Raw genomic sequence first — 21,434 nt, forward strand, 5'->3', positions numbered from 1 at the left:
GATGGTGAACAGTGAAGAAGTGATGCAGCGGTCCACAGGTGGAACAGAGTTTTAAAAAGTCTCATGAGATGAAGATAATGATGCACATTATGCAGAGACGGCAGTGAGCCATGACCGTCGATGTCATTTAGAAAACATCCAGCGGTCAGTCGACGCTATTGTGCCGTCAATGCCATCGACAGACTTAATAGGAACCCAAGACAGACAGCCTAATCATGAAATCAATAGTCTGTCTGTGTGCGACTGAGGACAACAGCCTTTACCGCTCTTATCAGGTTGTCATTGCCGATGAGTGCTGCATTTAAATGCATCAGGTTTACAGTCACCGACAGTTGTTACAGTACATGTAGGGAACAGAGCTTCTCAGTTTGCAAACAGGCCCGCACACGTGCACACACAGAACTGCTCACCGGTCACTTATTTCTCATGACAATAAATAAGGAATAGTTTCAAAACGAAAAACACATTTGTTACTTCCAAGGACCGGGACAGTTCATATCACGGGGGTTGCAGGTTACGTAAAAAAGGCTGGCAGGATTTTCGGATGCTCTATCTCTATTGCTCTGTACTGCTCTATTGGAGTAGAGAAACTTTATTAAATATGCAACTGTATTACTTTATTAATCAAGGACTCATTGTCTCAAAGCATATAAGAATTTCAAGCGGTAAATCTTCCACAATTATCAAACTGAATATGTGCCGTGGAAGAAAGTCAAATTGGACCAGCATAGCAACAGTACCTAAGGGAGGCTTAACGAATGGTCAATTAATCTTTTTTTAAATAAAATATTAAATGCTTAACTTGTAATGCCTGTATTCGTTTATATAAAGGCAATAATCACGCAAAAAAAAATAAAAAATAAATATATATATATATATATGTATCTATATATATATGTATATATATATATATATATATATATATATATATATATATATGTATCTATATATATATATATATTGCTTGTATATTGGTGTATATGAATGCTGCTGCAACTGCCTGCTATTGCCATTAAAACACAAGCGCACCCAAAGTCAAAGTCGGTCACACTAATTCAACCAGACACACACTTACTCACAACATATACAACTCATTTAAACAAGTCCTGCCGCTGCCGTTACTGTTCAGACAGAGTGCAATCAAACAGCTACGAGCCCACAGATGTGGAGATGCTCTCCCCTCTATCCCGCTCTCGTCTCATCTCTGCTGATACTTCAGCTGTAAGTAAGGAGAATAACTTGTTCACAATCAGGATAAGTGGCTGAGCCTGAGAAGAGGCCCGCTGGCTGTAAAGACGCTCACTAGTTTGCCTGCTGCTCTCCCCTCGGGCTGCTGAGCCGTGATACAGCTGGCAGCAACCTCTGTTAAGTCACTCATCTTCACAATTAAGACTCACAATTATAAGGCTTCGTCTCTGCCTGCCCTCAGGGCTTCCACTGGAAAAGACCAACGATGAGAGAGTCGTGTGAGCCGCCGAGATGAAAAGGGGGAGTCGAGGGCGTAGAGAGACGGACACTTCTAAGTGCGAGGGTCAATGTGTTTGAAATTTTTGGAGCAAAAATTAGTGTGTGAGTGTCTTTCTTTGCATGAATTCACGACTAAAAGAGTGTCGGAGAGAAGCTGTAAGAAAAGGTTGGCAGCGAGAGAGAGCAACACATTAGCAGTGGCAGAGGATGGGCCAAGAACACACACACACACACACACACACACACACACACACACACACACACACACACACACACACGTATACATACCAACTCATTAAGGATAGAAATGTAACATAAATCTCTGCAGAGGTTAGTAACATGTTTCTAACTTCAACATACATGTAAACTGATATTTTTTAATCTTATTTTACTAGTTGTCCTAATGAATTCACTTTTATCCAATCTCACCTCGTGCTCTCCGGCCCTAATTCAGCTCCTCAAATCCTAATTTTTTTTGAAAGTGTTAAACCCGTCACACGGCTGAACCTTTACGCAGCTGTAATCACACTGTTGCTGGGCATCAACTCAGATTTGAATTACTGTGAGAGGGGCTTCTGTCTGCCCTTTCCTTCAACCACCCGTGCTCAATCCATTTTCCTGGGACAAACGAGGCCCGTTGCAGCCTGACATCTAAGAATCGACAAGGGTTTGACGGCTGTGACACTTCTCTGGGTCTTCTGTCCGTCACCCCTGAACCTTCCACTGGCTGTCCGTCAACCTAACCCTTCCCTTGTCATCACAGCTCTGCCGCTCTGCAGATAATGTGAGTTGTTAATTAGGCATGCAGTAGATTAATTAAACTGATACGGAGGTGTAGGTTCACTCTTCTTCTCCGTGCCGAGGAGTGTTGTCATTGCCAAGGTGAAAAGGGACAAACAAAGGCGGAGAATTAATGTGCACAGGATGGTGTGACTTTATATAACCTGATCCTGCTTCATTGTCCTTCTTATGAGAGACTTCAAAGGATGCTGAAAAACACCGACGGTCGTCTTTTAACAATAAAGAGCTGGTTAAACTGAATTTAAGTCCTTTCACTACTTTTCTATTGTAAAAAGACATTTACAGTGAAAAGACAGTCGAGTGAGGAAGATAAATGAAAAGCACTAAAGTAAGACGTGGTGAAGAACAAGAGGGAGACACACAAAGAATAAAAGTGCTGGATCCAGTGTTTGGGACATAATCCCAGAAGCTCTAACCTCAAGTGCTGGCTTTAAAAAAAACACCAATTTAACCCGGCAGTAAAAGGGAAGAGAAAGAGAGCAAATCGCTTGTTCTATCCGTCTCGATCCACTGTTCAAAGCAGGAAACACGACCGGAGCGAGCTCAGGTGTGAGCAGCTGTGAGACTCGGTCTGCCCCAGAAATGGGAAGCTTTAATTCTTTGCTGACCCTCTCCATCATCCTCCTCTGGGACCTCAGCCACTGTCAACATCCTCAATCATAAACACACACACACACACATACACACTCTCGAGATGTCTTCTGCTTTATATTCATCCTCATACCCTGAGTCATTAACATTAGCCTGTTGCCAAACTCATCCTGGTTTAGAGGTCTGGCTCTATCCGCAGCGCTGATGTAATGTGAAAGATGATGCTTGTAGCGACACAAACCCACAGAGAACTCTGTAGTTCCTCTAAGCTTGAAGGAGCGTTTTAGCCTCTTTTATTTTATTGTTTTGGCTGTATTGCCCCGTTTTCTGAATGTACGCTACCTGCCCAGCACTAAACTGTAGAGACATTGAGTTAGCCAATAGCTGGAGTACATGATGGAGCACTCAGCTGCTAAAGGGCTGTATATTTAACTTAACATTTGGGTGATAACCCTAACCCTAACAGCTAAAAGGTGAGTGAATATTGGACTTACATACGCTAGGAGTCTGACACATCAGCCTGGTCTCTCCCACACAACGAAGCTGCATTGTCAGTTTACGTTTTGAGGGGAATCATATGTTCCCCCAGGTAATATTTCTTTGTTATGTATCAACAATAAGTTTCTAATCAAAGTCTGCACGGGTGGGAGGATGGCTCTAACCAACAAACCCAGGAGACGGCTGTTCGTGTCCTTCATGAAACCCAAACTCAACTTTCACATACATTTACGTCTGTAACTTCAATAATGTCACAAGTGTACTTATTTTAAGCCAAGCAATGTTTACAATGTTAACCACGTGTTAAGGCTAAGTCTGTGAGTGGGTGGGCGGCTGTCAAAGTAACAGTCAGACACATGAAGAGTAGAATCAGATCAATGTTTTCACAAGCTGAGACGGAGAGAGGACTGTCCCCGCGGTCTGAGACTGACAGGACGGACAAGCCTCGGAGGGTTCACTCAAACAACTTCACAGATATTAACTCAGAGGGTGCAGCAGGTGGAGGCAGCAGGTGGGTGTGTTGAAAGTCTGGTTACAAAGCAGTGTTGCCTGTCAACATAATGTGCACCAAAATCATGGAAAAGTTTTAATTTTGTAGTCACCGGATCATCTTGAATTGCAATTTCATGATATAAAGTCAATGTTGTGGTGAAGAAATGTCTCCAAAAGAAATGCAGATTTAAATCTTATGTCTTTATTTACTTTATTATCATTATAAAGGCCATTTTTTTTAGAGATTTAACAAACCACTAATGCTGTTGTTTTCTTCAAGAATGATTCTTTTAATCTTTACACTAATAAAAGGAATCATTATTCTGCCCTGTGTTAATACACTGACACTAGAACATTCTAGACACAATAGAAAATGCATTCAAAAGAGGCAAGTTTAATCCCACCCCAATTACAGCATCAATTTTCTTTTGAGAAAAAGCTTTGAAAGGCTGAATGTAATTAAAAAAAAAAGATTTTTTTTAATGTTTTTGTGAACTCAAACCCTCAACTCTCGCATGGGCTTGTCATATCTTGTGGTTGCTGTGACTTATGAGGGAGCTCCTGGATAGATAACCTGCTCCGTCTCTCTCTCTCTCTCTCTCTCTCTCTCTCTCTCTCTCTCTCTCTCTCTCTCTCTCTCTCTCTCTCTCTCTCTCTCTGTATCTCTCATGCCTGGCTGTCAGCATAATTCTTCCTCATCAGACCAAAGACGTAAAACTCTGTTGAAGAGCGAGAGGATCTTTGCCCCGCTGCATCACCTTCATTAATTCACAGCACACACTCTTACAGCAACACAAACTATAAGGCAAAGTAAACGTGGGATCGCTGAGCTGAGCTGAGCTGAGACAAACTGACATCAAAGGTTTCAATTAACCCTTGAAAATGACAGGGATAGATGTCTGACACAACAAGAGCTGTTTGAGATCGTTGCACACTGAACAGTGACTGATGTGTAATGTGTGATGAATGTGTTTTCCATTTTCCTCTGGGGGTTTAGCATCTGATCTAAAGTAACTGCCTCACACTGACAAGAAATACAACGCTAACAATCAAATAATTCAATTACAACTGCCTCTGATTCAAAGAAAAATCAATTGAATCTGTTTCAGAATAAGTCGCTTAAAGTCAAGTACAATGTCTTAAAAAGAGCAAAACCAAAAGCAGCAGAGTCAAGAAAGAAACACTGAGTATTTGTAAAAAATAATGTGTGTTCAACAGACAAAAGGCTCAAAGTCAACAACGTCTGATTTTGATACGGCATTTTCAGTGATGTCGTCCCTATTTATAGTTTGTACTAAACCACTTCTCTCCGAAGAATGTTTCGGCGTGGATCTCAAAGGTTTTTTTTTTCTTTTCTTTCAAAAACAGGTCAGCGTAGGCCCATGTTTCAGGTCATCGTTGAGCTCGGAGGGAGAGTAACTGGGTCGAGTTAGAGGAAAGGTGGGAGACGGACAAATTAAGACGGGGAAAGAAAAACAGAGAAAGGAAAGTAAAAAGAGTACAAAGGGATTTGTTATTGTCCCAGCGACGCCTGGCAGCACGTTGGCAGGCCTCAGAGTCGACTATGATACAGGCTAACTCGGAGAGCCAGGGGTGGAGCTAAGGGCGGGGCAGTGCAGTGCAGGGAGGGGGCTTGGGGCGGAGAGTTTTGAGCTGTAAGATGTGAAGAAGTGTTTGGGAAAGTTGGGGCGAGAGGAAGGGGCGACGGGGTAGACAGGCAAAACCGCAGTTGGCAGCAGAGGAGAGAAAGGAAAAGGGGAGTTTTTTTTTTTTTTGGTTCAGACGTGGGCGTGGTTGTGGCCCATCGCTCCTCCGTGGTGCCCTCCCTCTCTGTGGCCGTGCCTCTTGTGCTTCCTGCGCTCCCTCCTGCCCTTGTGGTGGTGGCGCCGGTAGCGGTGGGCTCGTCGGGCTGGTGGAGCAAACAGAGCGTGATACAGAGACAGTGAGATAAAAGAAAGGCCAGGACGATTTAGTAAAGAAGTCAGAAAGAGTGGAACACTGATGCGAGAGAGAGATAAATCACTGACAAGCATCAGGAGCATTTGAGACAGAGAGTCGAAGGGAGGTGAAACCAGGTACGACGAGGGGAAATAGATCAAAAAGCAGGAAGGTCAAAAGCACATGTTCTCTGTCGAAGGGTTCACTGTTTCCAAAACACTGAGGGAATCTGTTTTATCTCACACTCAGTAGACTAGGCGCCTTTAGCAAGAGCACACTGAGCTAGCCACCCACTCACAGCCTCAGTATAAGCTCATTCCTGGGGTGTTCTGCCAAATTAGGTTGATCTGTCCCTTTCTGGATTTCGCCAACAAAGACATGTCATCTGCAATGAATGATAACAACACTGTAACTCTGGGCCATGAAAACAACTCTGTCCAAAGATAAAGAGTCCAAAAGGAGAATCATGTTTCATCACTTTCGACAGAAGCTACATTATTTCAGTATTTCATCATTACTGTCACATTGTGAGCTGAGTGAAATGAAATACAAGGCACATTTAACTGAATATTTATATACATCAAGCCTTTATATCTCCTCTGAAGAAGCAAGAAATTATGCAGAGATTCAAGACATTTATTCCATCTAATCTGTCACAGTAGGAGAGAGTCCTTTAAAATCATTGTAAGCTTGTTTTAAGGCTCAAAAGAGATAAGGTGTGTGTGGAACTTGCATAACAAAAGACTGATATCACTGCGCTAAAAAAATAAGAGGTGGCTTCAAAAATGAATGAATGACTTCAATGTTTTCACTCCTTCTACTAAAAACTAGAAGAGAATATTTCCTGCACTCGGAAGTGTTTTGTTCTTTATGCACAAACACTCATGTATGATACATGGTGCAGTGTAAAAGTCATATTTCACTTTGTTTTTTTTAGTTTTTAAACACACATCCTTTGTATTAAATAGACGGTCAACCGGTTGCAAACAAATGTGTTCGAAAGTCTGTAAAAAAAAAAAATCCTACCTCAAGCATAATGCACTTCAAAGGACATGCTACCACTTCTAAGTAAGCCCAGGGGAAATGCATTCAGTCTGAAAACACATTAATCTTTTTGCTTGCAATTATTAATAATGAGAGCAGGGATGAAGAGCCTGAGTGCGCAATGGTGACAGCAGCTCCCGAGGGCAGTTAATGTAGGAGTCTTATGTACCAGGTGGTGTGCATGCTCACAATAAAACATTTTAAATGTGAAACTGACCTAACAAATGGAAATACAGCTTTAAGTCTTGTCGCCCTGCTTTATGAAAATCCTGCCGTGTAATAACTTACATTTTAAGCAGATGATTTTAGGCCGGTCCCACTTGCCGTTGGCACGACACTTCGCGGTGGGCACGTGGCGCTGCAGGAAGCCGTCGGCGCACTGGTAGCGCGCTACAGAGTGGATGTCGTAGTGGGATCGTTTCCGACCAATCAGGAAGGCGTTATCCACAGCGGGCGGGGCTCCACAAAGCACTGCAGGGAGAAAGGAAAGAGACATCGCAAGAATCAGACTGTGTGTTTATTTTCATATGCTCTTGTGTAATTAAATGTATGTCTAATAATAACCTGGATTCACCCTGGATTTCTGCATTCAGTAAGTATTCTGACTTCTGATTTGAACACATCTCTTATAAAACCCCTCACACAAACATCAACTTGTGGATTTAGTGTCTGCAGGACAGCGTGTCTGTCCAAGTCTGTGAGTGAGTGGGCGGCTGTCAAAGTAACAGTCAGACACATGAAGAGTAGAATCAGAAAAATGTTCACAAGCTGAGACGGAGAGAGGACTGACACTCCGGTCTGAGACTGACAGGATGGACAAGCCTCGGGGGAGGCACTCAAACAACTTCTCAGATATTAACTCGGAGGGTGCCTCGGGTGGAGGCAGCAGGTGGGTGTGTTTCTGTCATCTTTACCAACCCCTCAAAACCTCTTTAAGGGGAAAACGAGTGACAGAAGGAGCAGAGTTAAATGTTATTATAAAAACATTATAAAGAATGTAAACATGCCTTTTTCTTTCGACTTATTTCCCCCCCATTAGTTTCTGCTGGGACTACGAGTTTTAACACAAAAGACTTTGGAGTCTGTTGCCATTTTTGCGGGGCGCTCCAGAGGAAAATGAGCATCTTTATATTTTGGATTCGACTGATGTGTTAGTCTGATGAGCCTCCCCAGGTTTCTTTTCTTTCCTTGTGGAAAAATCCAAAGCATATCTTGTACTTTACTTGTCTGCTTGTAACTAAATGTATTATGCTAACCTGCATCTGGATAATCTTGCTAACATCAGAGCATTTTCTTTTGTATGTTTTCATCGCAGCAGACATCATGGCTTATCACAGCAGGGGAAAGCTAATAATGTTAACAATGACCCTGTTCTACCGCTCGCAATGCAATGCAGCAATAAATCAAGTTATTAGTTACACAAGTTTCGCACATATTTCCCCATGGAAATATGCTATCTTGTAATTTGAAGAGTATTCTGTAGCCTACCGTATGTATCACCTGTTGAAACGGTGTGTACTGTGTGCGCTTGTATTTGTGTTTGTGAGCTCCTGCGGTGCTGTTTATTCATTACACCATGGGGGGGTCAAAGATCACGTCTATTATTTGTACCGTCTTTTTTATCAAACTCTTTTTTTGGGCGGAGAAAACAATTAACAACAAAGCAACAGAAACAGGCTTTCTGTACGAGATATATAATCACCAAAGTATTCATATTGATTATCACTCAACTGTCCACTAAATGTGTATCATATGGATGTTAGGAGTTATCCCTCATGACATCCAAAGATAATTTACTTTAAGTCCCAGCTTGAGCTTCGATCAGAGAGAACACTATCAGCTGGCTTTGAGTCTGAAGGGTTAAAGGTTGTGGAAATGAGTTAGAGGTGGAAAAACTTCCCTGCTGTCTCAATCAAAGATACTTATTTTGGCAACAACCATTCATTTCCTCCTTGAATGTGATTTACACAGTTCAGTGCTAAAAGCGACCATGAGAGGACTTAATCAGCAATCAGAAAATGTTTACAAACCCTCTTAATTCCCTTGTCCTTGTCCTAATACCTCTTAAATTCTTAATAAGGGAAAGCAATGTCATTAAATCTGATGAAAGGTTTAATGCCACATTTACAGTTTAATGCGTTGTGGAAGGAAGGGGCAAAAAGCACTTTCCTCCTCACTTGAGACGATCACACACTCAACACAAATGAAAGGCTAAAAGGTAGTTTTCCATTAGCCCCCACCTATATACACCGTTGAATGATTTCTCACAGCGGGGCCAAGCAAAGTCAGAAGGTATTGAAGTAGGGATAAAAGAAAATGTCACTAAGGAAAAGGAAAAGCAAATGGAGCTGTGACTTTATGGTGGAAGCTTTAAGCCAGAAAAGGTATTTTATAGAATAATGCCTGAAGGACGTATGGAGCTGCTACCGAGACGAGAACTAGGTTTCTGAGAAAAAGCTTTTACAGAACGCACTTTTCAAAGATTCTCCAATGCTGCATCTTTTGCGCAGTGACTTAAATGTATAATATGTAATATTTCCACATAAAATGTCTAAAAACCACTAGACCTATGTATTTTGTGGAGTTGTGTACTTATATTATCCCAAATGTTTCCAACAACTTTTTCAGACATAGCGAAATCTGTCATTTTAATCAAGGTAATGGTGCGTTTCTGTTTCTGGGTTTTCCCCTGCCGATGCCGAAATAAATTGACTTTTTAAATAGTTTAAAGCCACATTTTACGCCACACTTTTTAGATCTGGGTGCGCTTTAACTCTTATATTTTAACCGGATGAAGAACTTTAGTCATCAGACGCCTGGATTTTAAATTCTCCGAGAAACAAACTGAGCCTTTATCTTGAAACTCCTTCTGTCCTGTGTAAGACGGAGAAACACTGAACACTGTGTCCGTTTGTTTTGGAGAGGAGGAGACCTCTGCTGATCATTTTGCTCCCGTTAAAAAGACCCTGAACAATGAACAAGGATGAAATCCTAATCGGGAATGAATCATTTAAGAATAAACATTCAGCCACTTCTGTCTGATAGCAGATGAATCACAGACACCGTCAGAAAATCATTTTGCTTACATGATAAGATCTCTACTCGCTCCTGCGGTGGGTTGCTCTCTGTGTAGTCAGATTTTAAAACACAAAAGTTCCCATTACTCTCAAGATGCAATTATTAATATTTTTTACATCAATAATGGATCAAAGGACTTTGTGTAATGTAAAATCTGCCCAAACGTTGCTGGACAGAGTGGACACACAGACACACACAGACACACACACACACACACACAGACACACGCACACACACACACACACACATTTCCTGTATTTTAGTTAATCCAACATTAGAAGCTAAGAGGAAGTTCCTAAGAGGAAGGTTACATAAAGCATGTGCGCTTTAACGGCCTGTGTCTCGGTGGGTTAGTCAGTGTGAGTTAGTGGCACTGGGAGAGCTGCAGAGAGTTAGGTGCTGGTTCCTCTCAGCCTCAAAGCATTCGCACACCTACTTGCAATTCTGTTAGAATGAATCCGAGAGACATGAAAGTGTGTGTGTGTGTGTGTGTGTGTGCATTCTCACTGAAACAGCACCGAGAGCGGGGCTCACGTGGAAACAGTAGATGTGTACAGATTTAGTCTTGTTTATCAAATAACAAACTGCATGAGATGTTTGTGGAGATGCCACTGACAGACAGAAAGGCAGGAAACGGTGATGTTTGAGAAGAATACTACACGGCTTAAACAAATATGCCATAGACCACAGTGCGTCTTTACCTGATATCTGCAAACAAGAGATACAATGCAACAAGTAGTATTGTGTTGTGAAATATAGGAATATATTAAAGACAAAGACAAAAACTATATTTAGGATTCCTACACATTTTATTGAAACAAACTAACAGGCTCTTTGCACAGCACACGTTTAGATTTTTAAAACAATAAAAGCACACACGGCATTAACGATGGCTGACTTGCAATTAAGTGTCAGTAAGTTATTGCACATGAACAATAACAAGGCCCTGAAACTAAACTGCTATATCTAAATCCACTGCAGCCATTATTATTTAGATGAGAAGATCCATACTTCCCTCGACTGGAACCAGAGGAAAAACAACAATCTGAGGCTTTGGAGGAAAGTTTATCTGTTCGTCCAGCACCTCTGAACTTCAGGAAGTCACTACTGCTGGCTGTTGTTGGACACAGAAAAGGGAACGGCACGGAGCTCACAGATAATAAAATGTTGATGAGTGAGCTTTAGAGCTGCTGCTCGGTGGATCTTTAAACCGTGTACAGCCAGACTTTATGCTAAGCTAGGCTAACTGTATCACTCCTCTCATCTAACCCTCTGCAAGAAAGCTAAAATGTAATATTTCATTACTATTAGTGACAGGATTACTTCACCGCAATAAAGATCATTTGTATATTTAATGTGCTGCGTCCCTGCACACGCCTCCCTGTGGAGGAAGTAACTCTGTAGCAGCGATGTGAAATGACAACACATTCAGGGGGGGGTTGGTGAAGAGGACCTTTATCACCTCCTTCCTGTCTGTGACCGGACAGATTCATCTTCAGCACTGAATAACATAAAGATTAATGTTACATTGGAAATATACAGGTGAAAAGGATTTCTGCCTTAATTGGAGTGTGTGTATGTTTTCAGCACAAACTCCTACCCTGCTTCCCCTGTGACGTCCTCACACGCCAGTAAACCCCCGCCCCCCCACCAACTCCCCCACAGTCTTCTGAACTAAAATGTCAATTGCTTGAGGGGATTGTGCACGACACTATCTAAAACAGACACAGCTCCATGCACGCACACACAGCTGCAAACGTGCACAGTAGCTGCTTGGGTAATTCATATAGAAATAAATATAGGATTCCGCCTCACTTTCAAAATACATTTGAGCAATGACAGTTTTACCATACACAACGTGTAGCCAACAATGAATATATTACGCACCAATGGACACATCAACTACTAAAGGCACTGACGACAGCCCATCGTCTCCCAAAGCACTCTGAGAGCCTGCAAGTATGTCATGCAAAATTTGATTTCCTGTCTCTGTCCATAATAACCCATCAAAATAATGGAACAATTTTGTAATACTTACATGTCCTGTTGTGGGTAAACCCCCTCGTGTCCTCGCTGTAAGAGCTCAAAGGCAGAAGACTACTGGAATCCAAATGTAAGTGATAAACTTGGTCTGAGCCACTTTCTTTTAATAAAATGTGTTTTTTTTGCCCCCTTTATCATTCCTTATGCAATGTTGATGCAGCAATGAAAAACTCCTGCTGAATGTAGTAAACACCTGTATTTTAACCTGCAAAATGTATCGCTCATTACTATAAATCTCAAATCTCTCCATGTCTGTATCATTAACGACCTGAACACATTTGTACAACAGCAGCTGAAGCCACAGCCGTCAGTCTACATGTTCTACATCATCACGCAGATATTTAGCTGCACAGATAGCTCAAGATATTTGAAGGAAATCAGATGCGAGGCTAAATCAGCAGCTGTAACAAGGTTCAATATAACGTGTGATTGATGATTTGAGGCTTGTGTGAGACGGTCGCACATATAATATGTTTGATGACTTCGCAGAGATCTGATCATCGTCTCATCAGGAGACAGTCTCACCCTTTTTTTTCCTTCAGTTATAAGACACAAATATCGTCACCATCTGCATGACACATGACCCTGAGTGACTGATCGAGGTGTCCGATAGGCTCACACGGTGCTGTTATCGCTCAATCACCGCTGATGAGCAGCAGACAAACGGGTCACATGAGCTGCGAGCATTAGACATCGTGGAGAGAAGACTCAGCATGGAGCTGAAAACTCCACTGATAAGACAAGACATTTACGCGGGGTTACTTAAAGTGAAAGACGAGGCTGATGGGGAGGCGGGGAGATGAAAAGACGCTGGTGATTGTAAGTGACTGATTAAGGTCAGAGGTGGGCTGGATGCTGGGGACTTGTGACAGTGTTCATCAGAGGTGGTGCAACACCGTGCTTGTGAGGGAAATACCGTTCCTTTCATACGAGAGCAGAGCCGTGTGTTTGGGGAGACGCGCTCGTAGCCCGAGGCTTCAGAAGAACTCTTTTTACGTCTGTGGCCTCTGATGACAAACCATCTGTTAAAGCACGAATAAATTGCTTAAATTAACATAATGACCATCAGTAAGGCCTTTAAGGCTTTTATGTTAAGTACCATCGGATATAATAATAGAAGAGGGACCGTGAGGGAAGAACATTTATTTTGTTCTACTGGTGAGTCTGCTTATGGACCTTTGTTGCATCTCTTTCTCCCTTATTCACCGTCATCTTTTTACTGTCTGTAATAAAGGATTAAAATACCCTCAGAACACTTTAGACCTACCCCATAATGATTTAATTTGGCTTATTATTAGCTAACCAATACCCTCGTACATTACCATCGACATCTATGTCCAGATCAAGATGGTATTATTTGGAAAAACACACATTTATCAAATACTCAAATCTAAAGCAAACAGTGGGCCTAAACTACCATATTATTAATCACACATATTGCTTCAGCTAACGTATCCTTCATCATGAATAATGACATTTTGTAGCACTTCTCACCTCTGAAGCTGTACTGCAGTCACCTGTGATCTATGATTCAGAGCTTTTCTTCTTAAGCTTGTGAATAGGAGTAAAATATTTCATACTTCCAAAATGTCCCTTTTAGCAGTTTCATAAATGCTCCAGTCTGCAGCTAAAACAGAAAGTGTTCCTATTCAAAGCTCCAGGGAAAGTTTGAGCTTCTTGTGTCCCGGTGTTTCTCTAAAGCTGCCAGCTAAACTCCACCTAGCTTATAATATGTCTGTCTTCCTGCCATCGGAACCCAAATCTGACCTGTATGCAAATGTTTGGCAAAAATAAACTCTAATAGGCTCTCGGAGGAGCATGTGGTGGCGTAACTCCAGCGCCAAGAAAGGAGCCGCTGCAACAGGGGCCATGAAGCGGAGGCAGCGGCTGATACGGGAACGTAACCCAACCAATGACTCGTCTTGCTGATTTTAAGTTTCATAGAACATAGAGCAGAAAGTACGTTCCGCCTTCAAGACGTGCTTCACCTTCGTAAAACAGAACATTTGACAGAGGGCATGGCGCCGTGATGAGAAGTACGCGGAGAACTTTTTAAAGCCGTGCTGAAGGATGATGAGAGGTAGAAGAAGGAGTGCTGGCGAGCAGTAACGAGTGTGAATGTGAAGTACGTGGACTGATTGAAGAGGTTCGGTGTTAATCTTTTCAGCCGCGCAGAGACCTGTATAATGATAACTACGACATAGCCAGGATGTTCAGAAAGGTACATGTCCTCTCACAAATAGGCTGCAACACTTGTAAACTGCTTCACATGAACCAAAAAAAAACAATTTTAAGCCCATTTTGTCACCTTTTCTCATTTTCTATCTCTCGATTCCCCTCATTGGATCTACGACTAAAGAACTGACAGCACAGCGAGGTTGGTTCTTTTTCTCCTTCTCACTCCTTCTCACTCCGCCTCCTTCTGTCTGATTCCTCAACGTCTCACTGTTTAACTCCGATGTCTCCTCGCAGCCTCTTCCTCTTTTACAATCCTTCTACTCGCTGCCTCCTTACCTCTCTGTCAGTCATCTTAATCATCTGTTGTATGCTGTAAGTAGCAGCGTGCTCTATGCCCCTCTCTCCTCTCTCCCTCCCTCCCTCCGCCTCGTTGTTCTCACCTGTTCCCTTCTTGCAGACGTAGGGCAGATTGTAGTTGCATGGCACGTCATTCCATTTGCCATTTTCATGAGCAATCATAACCACGCAGTCTTCTCCTCCAGCAAAGAAGTTGTCCGGCTGGTTTTCACGCCAGTTCTCATATTGCTGCGCACACAAAGAAAACCGGACCATTAGTTAGACAAACTGTGTGCCTTTTTAAAACTCTACACTAATACATTCTGTGTAGAACGACATTTATTAATGCAAAACCTATTTTTTCCTTGTAATATCATGTTCTCCTTTGGCTGAAGAGATGCTGTCATCAGTAGATAAAGCTGTATTGCAAAATATATTTCTCGAGGAAACAGTGAAATATTTTGTTGGGCTGACAATGGAACAGTAATTCATGGATTCATTTCATTCATACATTTATTTCAACAAACTGCTGTTCAGAGGATGTTTGCAGCTTTTCCACGTGTATATTGTTTCGCTAGGGCCTTAAAGCCCACTGGGATCAACAGCTGACTAAGAGACAAAACAAACACAGCTGGCTGCTCACCAGATCCATCTTGTCGGTCCACTGGAAGTCGTCCTCCACTGTACGATCATTTAACCCGATCCAGGTGTTGTCATGGCTTAAACCTGAGTACAAGGAAGGAAATTAACACAGAGAAAGAAAACAGGCCTGCACACACTCACACATTCAGTACACACACTCACACATACAGTACACACACTCACACATTCAGTACACACACTCACACATTCAGTACACACACTCACACATACAGTACACACACTCACACATTCAGTACACACACTCACACATTCAGTACACACACTCACACATACAGTACACACACTCACACATTCAGTACACACACTCACACATTCAGTACACACACTCACACATTCAGTACACACACTCACACATACAGTACACACACTCACACATTCAGTACACACACTCACACATACAGTACACACACTCACACATACAGTACACACACTCACACATTCAGTACACACACTCACACATACAGTACACACACTCACACATACAGTACACACACTCACACATTCAGTACACACACTCACACATACAGTACACACACTCACACATACAGTACACACACTCACACATACAGTACACACACTCACACATACAGTACACACACTCACACATACAGTACACACACTCACACATGCAGTACACACACTCACACACACTCACACACACTCACACATACAGTACACACACTCACACATACAGTACACACACTCACACATACAGTACACACACTCACACATACAGTACAGACACTCACACATACAGTACAGACACTCACACATACAGTACACACACTCACACATACAGTACACACACTCACACACACTCACACATACAGTACACACACTCACACATACAGTACAGACACTCACACATACAGTACACACACTCACACACACTCGCACTCACAGTACACACACTCACACATACAGTACACACACTCACACACACTCACACATACAGTACACACACTCACACATACAGTACAGACACTCACACATACAGTACACACACTCACACATACAGTACACACACTCACACATACAGTACACACACTCACACACACTCACACATACAGTACACACACTCACACATACAGTACAGACACTCACACATACAGTACACACACTCACACACACTCGCACTCACAGTACACACACTCACACATACAGTACACACACTCACACACACTCGCACTCACAGTACACACACTCACACATACAGTACACACACTCACACACACTCGCACTCACAGTACACACACTCACACTCACAGTACACACACTCACACTTACAGTACACACACTCACACATACAGTACACACACTCACACACACTCACACTCACAGTACACACACTCACACTCACAGTACACACACTCACACACACTCACACTCACAGTACACACACTCACACATTAAAAAGTAGAACATGTCATCTTATAGAGGTTAGGGTTAATACTAGAGAGAACCTGACTTTTAGTTCACTTTTAATTCACAAGCCAAGACAAGACAAAAACTCTTGATGACATCATCAGCGTTATTTTCTCAGAGTCATAGAAAATATTCTACAACAGTTTACACAGGTTCAGTAGTATTCCCAGGACTGGTAAACGGAGCTTTACTGTACGTATAAATCAGTTAAGTTCTCATTAATGCTGCATATTGTGCTGCAGGTCGTTCTTTGTGCAACATGCGCCACACGTGAAGCCTGCATCAGTCCTGCAGCTGAACAGCAGCAGCTGAGAGACGGACAATAAAGGAGATCTCTGTCTCTGATGAACTGGTGATGAGATTCTGTTTTTGTGTGTGAAAGGAAATATCACTAATGGTGTTTCGGGTTAATCTCATTTGTGTGCATGAGTGCATAGGCGCGTGCACGTGCATGCACATATGTAATGGAATTTCAATCATGGTGTATCTACTTAACATCATTAACAGGCCCATTAATCTTCCTAATAGCTCTGATCCCCTTATTGCAGGGGTGGAGACTTCCATTTTCGAGGCAATTAAACACACTTTTTGGTAACTGTGCGTGTGTCGTAGAAAGATGGGTGTTCGATGGGAGGCACTGTCCTGGCATCTGTCCAAGACAGAAGGTGGATCTAATATTACAGGGGATTGCTGCTTGTGATCTGGCCTTATTACAACACGTGACGGTGGAGCACTGCCAGCAGCGAAAGAGCTAAGAATGAGGAGATGAAGGCTTAGGAAACACCAAAGAAAGACTTTCAATACGCAAAAAAAATCAAATAGCATTTGCAAATAATTCAGGATAACATGCTTAAAATAGCAGGAGGGTAAACGTCACTACTACATTTTTGAGTCGAACAATCTGCACCGTGGCATGTGACAATTTCACATCTTTCTCACACAAATCAACACGAAACTAAATAAATCAAGCGCCATTTTTGTCTCATTTAACCCAGTTTTAAATGCAGTTACCTCACCCACTGGGTGGATGTTTCACCTGTTTCAAGACAAATCACATCCTAAGAAGGAATATGATATTAAATGTTCTGTCACACACACTAACATCAGAGCCTATAGCACCTTTTCATTGCGACAAATGGTGATACACATTTATTTGGCTGAACGGACTCGGCTCCTGAGGGTGTTTTTCAGCGGGGAGCTCAATAAAGCTCTTGGAGGGTCGTTCAGAGCTGAACCAGACAGACATTTATCACTGAGTTATGGAATACATATAAGACAAGAGCTGCCATGGCCAAGTTATGCTAATAATAATAATGTAGAAGAGTAGATATCAATCAACAGCTAGTAAAAACAGTGTGTAGCAGGCAGACAGCTGAGGGAGAGCTGGTTAGAATATACAGGCCATGTAATTACCATTATTTCAATTGATTGGTGACTTCTTTAAATGTTATCGGTGGCTGTGAGAGTCGCCAGATATTTTATGGAGTTATAGAGTTGGGAAGCGACATGGTGAGACCATTACAGGCTGTAGGATTATACATACTAATATATATGAATTATACTGACTGGAATACATATTTGACCAAATGTAGGGGCTAGGTATGTAAGTCTATGCCGTGTATATGTATATATATATGTATATATATATATATATATATATACATATGTGTGTGTAAACTGTATATACTGTATGAGTAGGCTGGCAGCTCATACTGCTGTTCCTTTAAGGTCAAAAAGAATGTACCACATACTGATTTAGTTATAATTAGTCTTAATTACTGAAGATTCAACGAGGAGATTTGATTGATTTGAGAAAACCTTTATGACAATAAAGTCATGGAAGTGGTCCAACTAGCAGTTACCCAACGTTGCACAAAATGAAAAAGATTTATCCGCCTAATTTCAGCCTTCCTGCAATGTTCAGGAGAAAAAACACCAACAAACATTCACACTGTGCCAAGTCTGCCCTTGTCCTCGCTTTCTCCTCAACCTCCACCCACCTCTGATGAAGTTCTGCTCGGACAGGCTGTGGATGCTAGCCAGGTGGCCGCTGTGCTCCCTGCAGTCCTTCTCTGCGTCCTCCCAGGTGTGTCTCCGGCTGAAGTACCTGTAGCAGTGGCCGTGGAACTTCCTCCACGTGTGCTCGCAGCCCTCAGTGTCTGCAGGCGTGACGGGCGATTTGAAAACAAAAAGGGGAGGTAATTGAAGAAGACAGCGGTTAGACAATGGGAAATCCATGGGAAGAGAAATGTGTTTTATTTTAATCGTTAAGCATCTCTCGTCAGTCGAGAGATGCAAAATTATAATAGCATTGAAGAGGAAAGGAGTAGGAGGATTTAGAAGCGTTATTCTGTTGCATTTCTTTTTGTATCCATGCAGCAAATTCCTACTGTCCTGCAGCAAATAAGATCTATATATGGCCTTCCCCCTCTTCCCCTCTCCTTCCTCCTTTCTCTCTTCAGCACTATCTTGCTTTAAGTGCCCTCTGTGACACTCCTCTCGGCCTCCATCTCTCTCTCTGTCTTCTTCTCTTTGATTTGAGTTGGACTTTTAATCCACAGCAGAGGCACGCCGGCGGTGAGACAGCTTAGACCACTGAAAGGGCGTTTTAATCTATTCAAATGACAACAATCCTTAGAAATTGCTTCCAGTGCACAGCGCTCGCTTGGTAATTAAGCTCTGTCACAGTCCTGTCAGCACAGCGACTCTCCCTCTACCCTTCCTTTCCTCCTCTCCCTTCATCTCTCTCATCTATCGCCCCTCATCTGTCAGGGGGTTAACTGTGAGATTCTGAGCTGTACATTTCAAATTTGAATGTGTGTGTGTGTGTGTGTGTGTGTGTGTGTGTGTGTGTGTGTGTGTGTGTGTGTGTGTGTGTGTGTGTGTGTCTGTGTGCGTGTGTGCGTGTGTGTGGCCTTCGGTTCCTTGCTGGATTGTCTATCTGTGCATAGATGTGAGTGTGCAAAAGTGCGTGTACCTGAATATGTGACAATGAGAGTAGAGTTTGTGAGGTTCGGGCTCGATCTGTCAGCTAAGCCACCTCCGCCCCCCCCCTTATCCTCACCCCCTCTTGTGCACCCTCCCTCCCTGCACTGTAGGGATCAGGGAAAAGGCCTCAGCTTTTCCTTCACCAAATGTGAAGCGACACCAGTAAATTGCGCGGTGCAAATTGGGCCGTATGGGGCCCTGCTTAGTATGCAGAGAGATGCAGTTTTGGCCGTGAAAAAAAGAGGAAGAGAGGAAAGGAGTCCATTATGAAAACTCTTCTACGCTGTAATGTAAAATAAGGGCCTTGACACCTTCATACTGCATTGAGAAATTAAGTGCTTTTCATACATTTAAGCTCTGCTCCATTCAGAATGTTGTCCGGGGCTATTCCAGATACATCGCTGTGAAGTGCAATGACGCCATCGTTTCACAACATGCAACGCATCGGGCCACAGCAAGACCCTGCCTCCTCAGGTGAAGCTCAATTTGATGTTTTAAAGGGAGGTTTTGCTATTTTAACACATGTTTCTATATATTCATTGTCACAACTCCATGCGTTCACTCACTCAGAAGCTTTACACGAGCTACTCCAGTAAGTGTAAAAGTGACAAAGGCTCCGACTGACAGAGAGTGTGTGTTGTGAGAAAACTTCACAGTGTATCCAACATGCAATGGCACGAATCCTGCGCTCAGACGGTAATTTATTGAGTCATGTCTCATGAAGTAAACATAAAACGGGCACAAAATCAGACACAGATGAATGCGTAACCATTTAAACATTCATACATGCATGTTGGCTGCAGAGACAGAGAGAGAAAGAGTGAACAGAGAAATGTTTTCATATATTTTTGGAAATGTATGGAGGCAAGTGTCCATTATTCATCCACTCATTCAGTCTGACATGCATTCATTCAGTCCCATCCAGCAGGTCTGTCACAGTGCATCATAAGTAACATGGATACTTAAATGTGACTCACTTTAGAGTGCTTTATACAAGCAAAGGTTGATGGTTTCGAACACATTTAGCTTTGTTTTGTTATAAAACATTTTTAGATTTTCACAGGGTAAGGTATGCAAAAAGTATTATGCTGGTACTTGTACCAAAACTTGATTATTGTACTTTACAAATAGTAACGTAAGAAGTAAGACATTCAAATGATTCCTAACCCTACGCAAGTAAAAATGTGTTCGACTTGATGACTAATTGCTTATTCACGACAACTTCAAAGGAGGCCCCTGCATGCACAAGATATCAACTAATAAACACAACATCATCCTTAGCATTTCTTTACATAAGAAATGAGCTTCATCACACCACAGATGTTTGAAATTCATAAATCCGCGTCAGTCACATAGAAATATGACAAAACTGCAGTCCTGTCATTCATCTGACTAAACCGAATTTACGAACCCGAGAACATCATGGACACAAACTACAGTAGTGAATTATTCCTCAGTGTTGTGCTTTAGTAATACTACAAAAGTATTACTTTTAGAAGATGCATGTTGGACTCTTCTAGTAACAAGAACTTGATGATTTTAATCAAAATACAGCTGTTGCATTTACACCAGGCAGTTTGAATAAGAAGGGTTAGTGCTTGTGTTCCTATTGAACTTCAGATCAGATCATCGGTGGGACATTTCTTATTATCTATTTATGTCTTCTGAGCAGCGACGTGAGTGGCTCTGACGACGTCAGTGTAAATGCTGCTTCATTACTTTGCCTGCTCGAGTTTCTCCTGGTTGTCTGGGGATTGATTCTGATGACCTCGAAACACGCTAATGACATGAAACCCAATTAGCCACTTCAACCTTTTAAGTCTTCTCTGTGGCTCAGTGGCTCCCTGGTAAACCCTGTTACCTTTTAACACAAGAGGAGCCTGGCCTTACCT

At 42.3% G+C, this 21,434-nt stretch overlaps 1 protein-coding gene across 1 annotated transcript in view; it reads right to left on the reverse strand.

Moving 5' to 3' along the window:
* Positions 1-5,536: 5,536 nt before the first annotated feature.
* Positions 5,537-21,434, reverse strand: part of ncanb (neurocan b) — an 88,955-nt gene continuing 73,057 nt past the window's right edge. Inside the window, 5 exon segments of the mRNA XM_029429701.1 lie at positions 5,537-5,758; positions 7,120-7,302; positions 14,571-14,715; positions 15,110-15,192; positions 18,555-18,713. Coding sequence (XP_029285561.1) covers positions 5,628-5,758; positions 7,120-7,302; positions 14,571-14,715; positions 15,110-15,192; positions 18,555-18,713 — 701 coding nt within the window. The 3' untranslated portion in view covers positions 5,537-5,627.

The sequence above is a fragment of the Cottoperca gobio genome, chromosome 4, assembly GCF_900634415.1.
Source record: "Cottoperca gobio chromosome 4, fCotGob3.1, whole genome shotgun sequence".
Classification (NCBI taxonomy): Eukaryota; Metazoa; Chordata; class Actinopteri; order Perciformes; family Bovichtidae; genus Cottoperca; species Cottoperca gobio.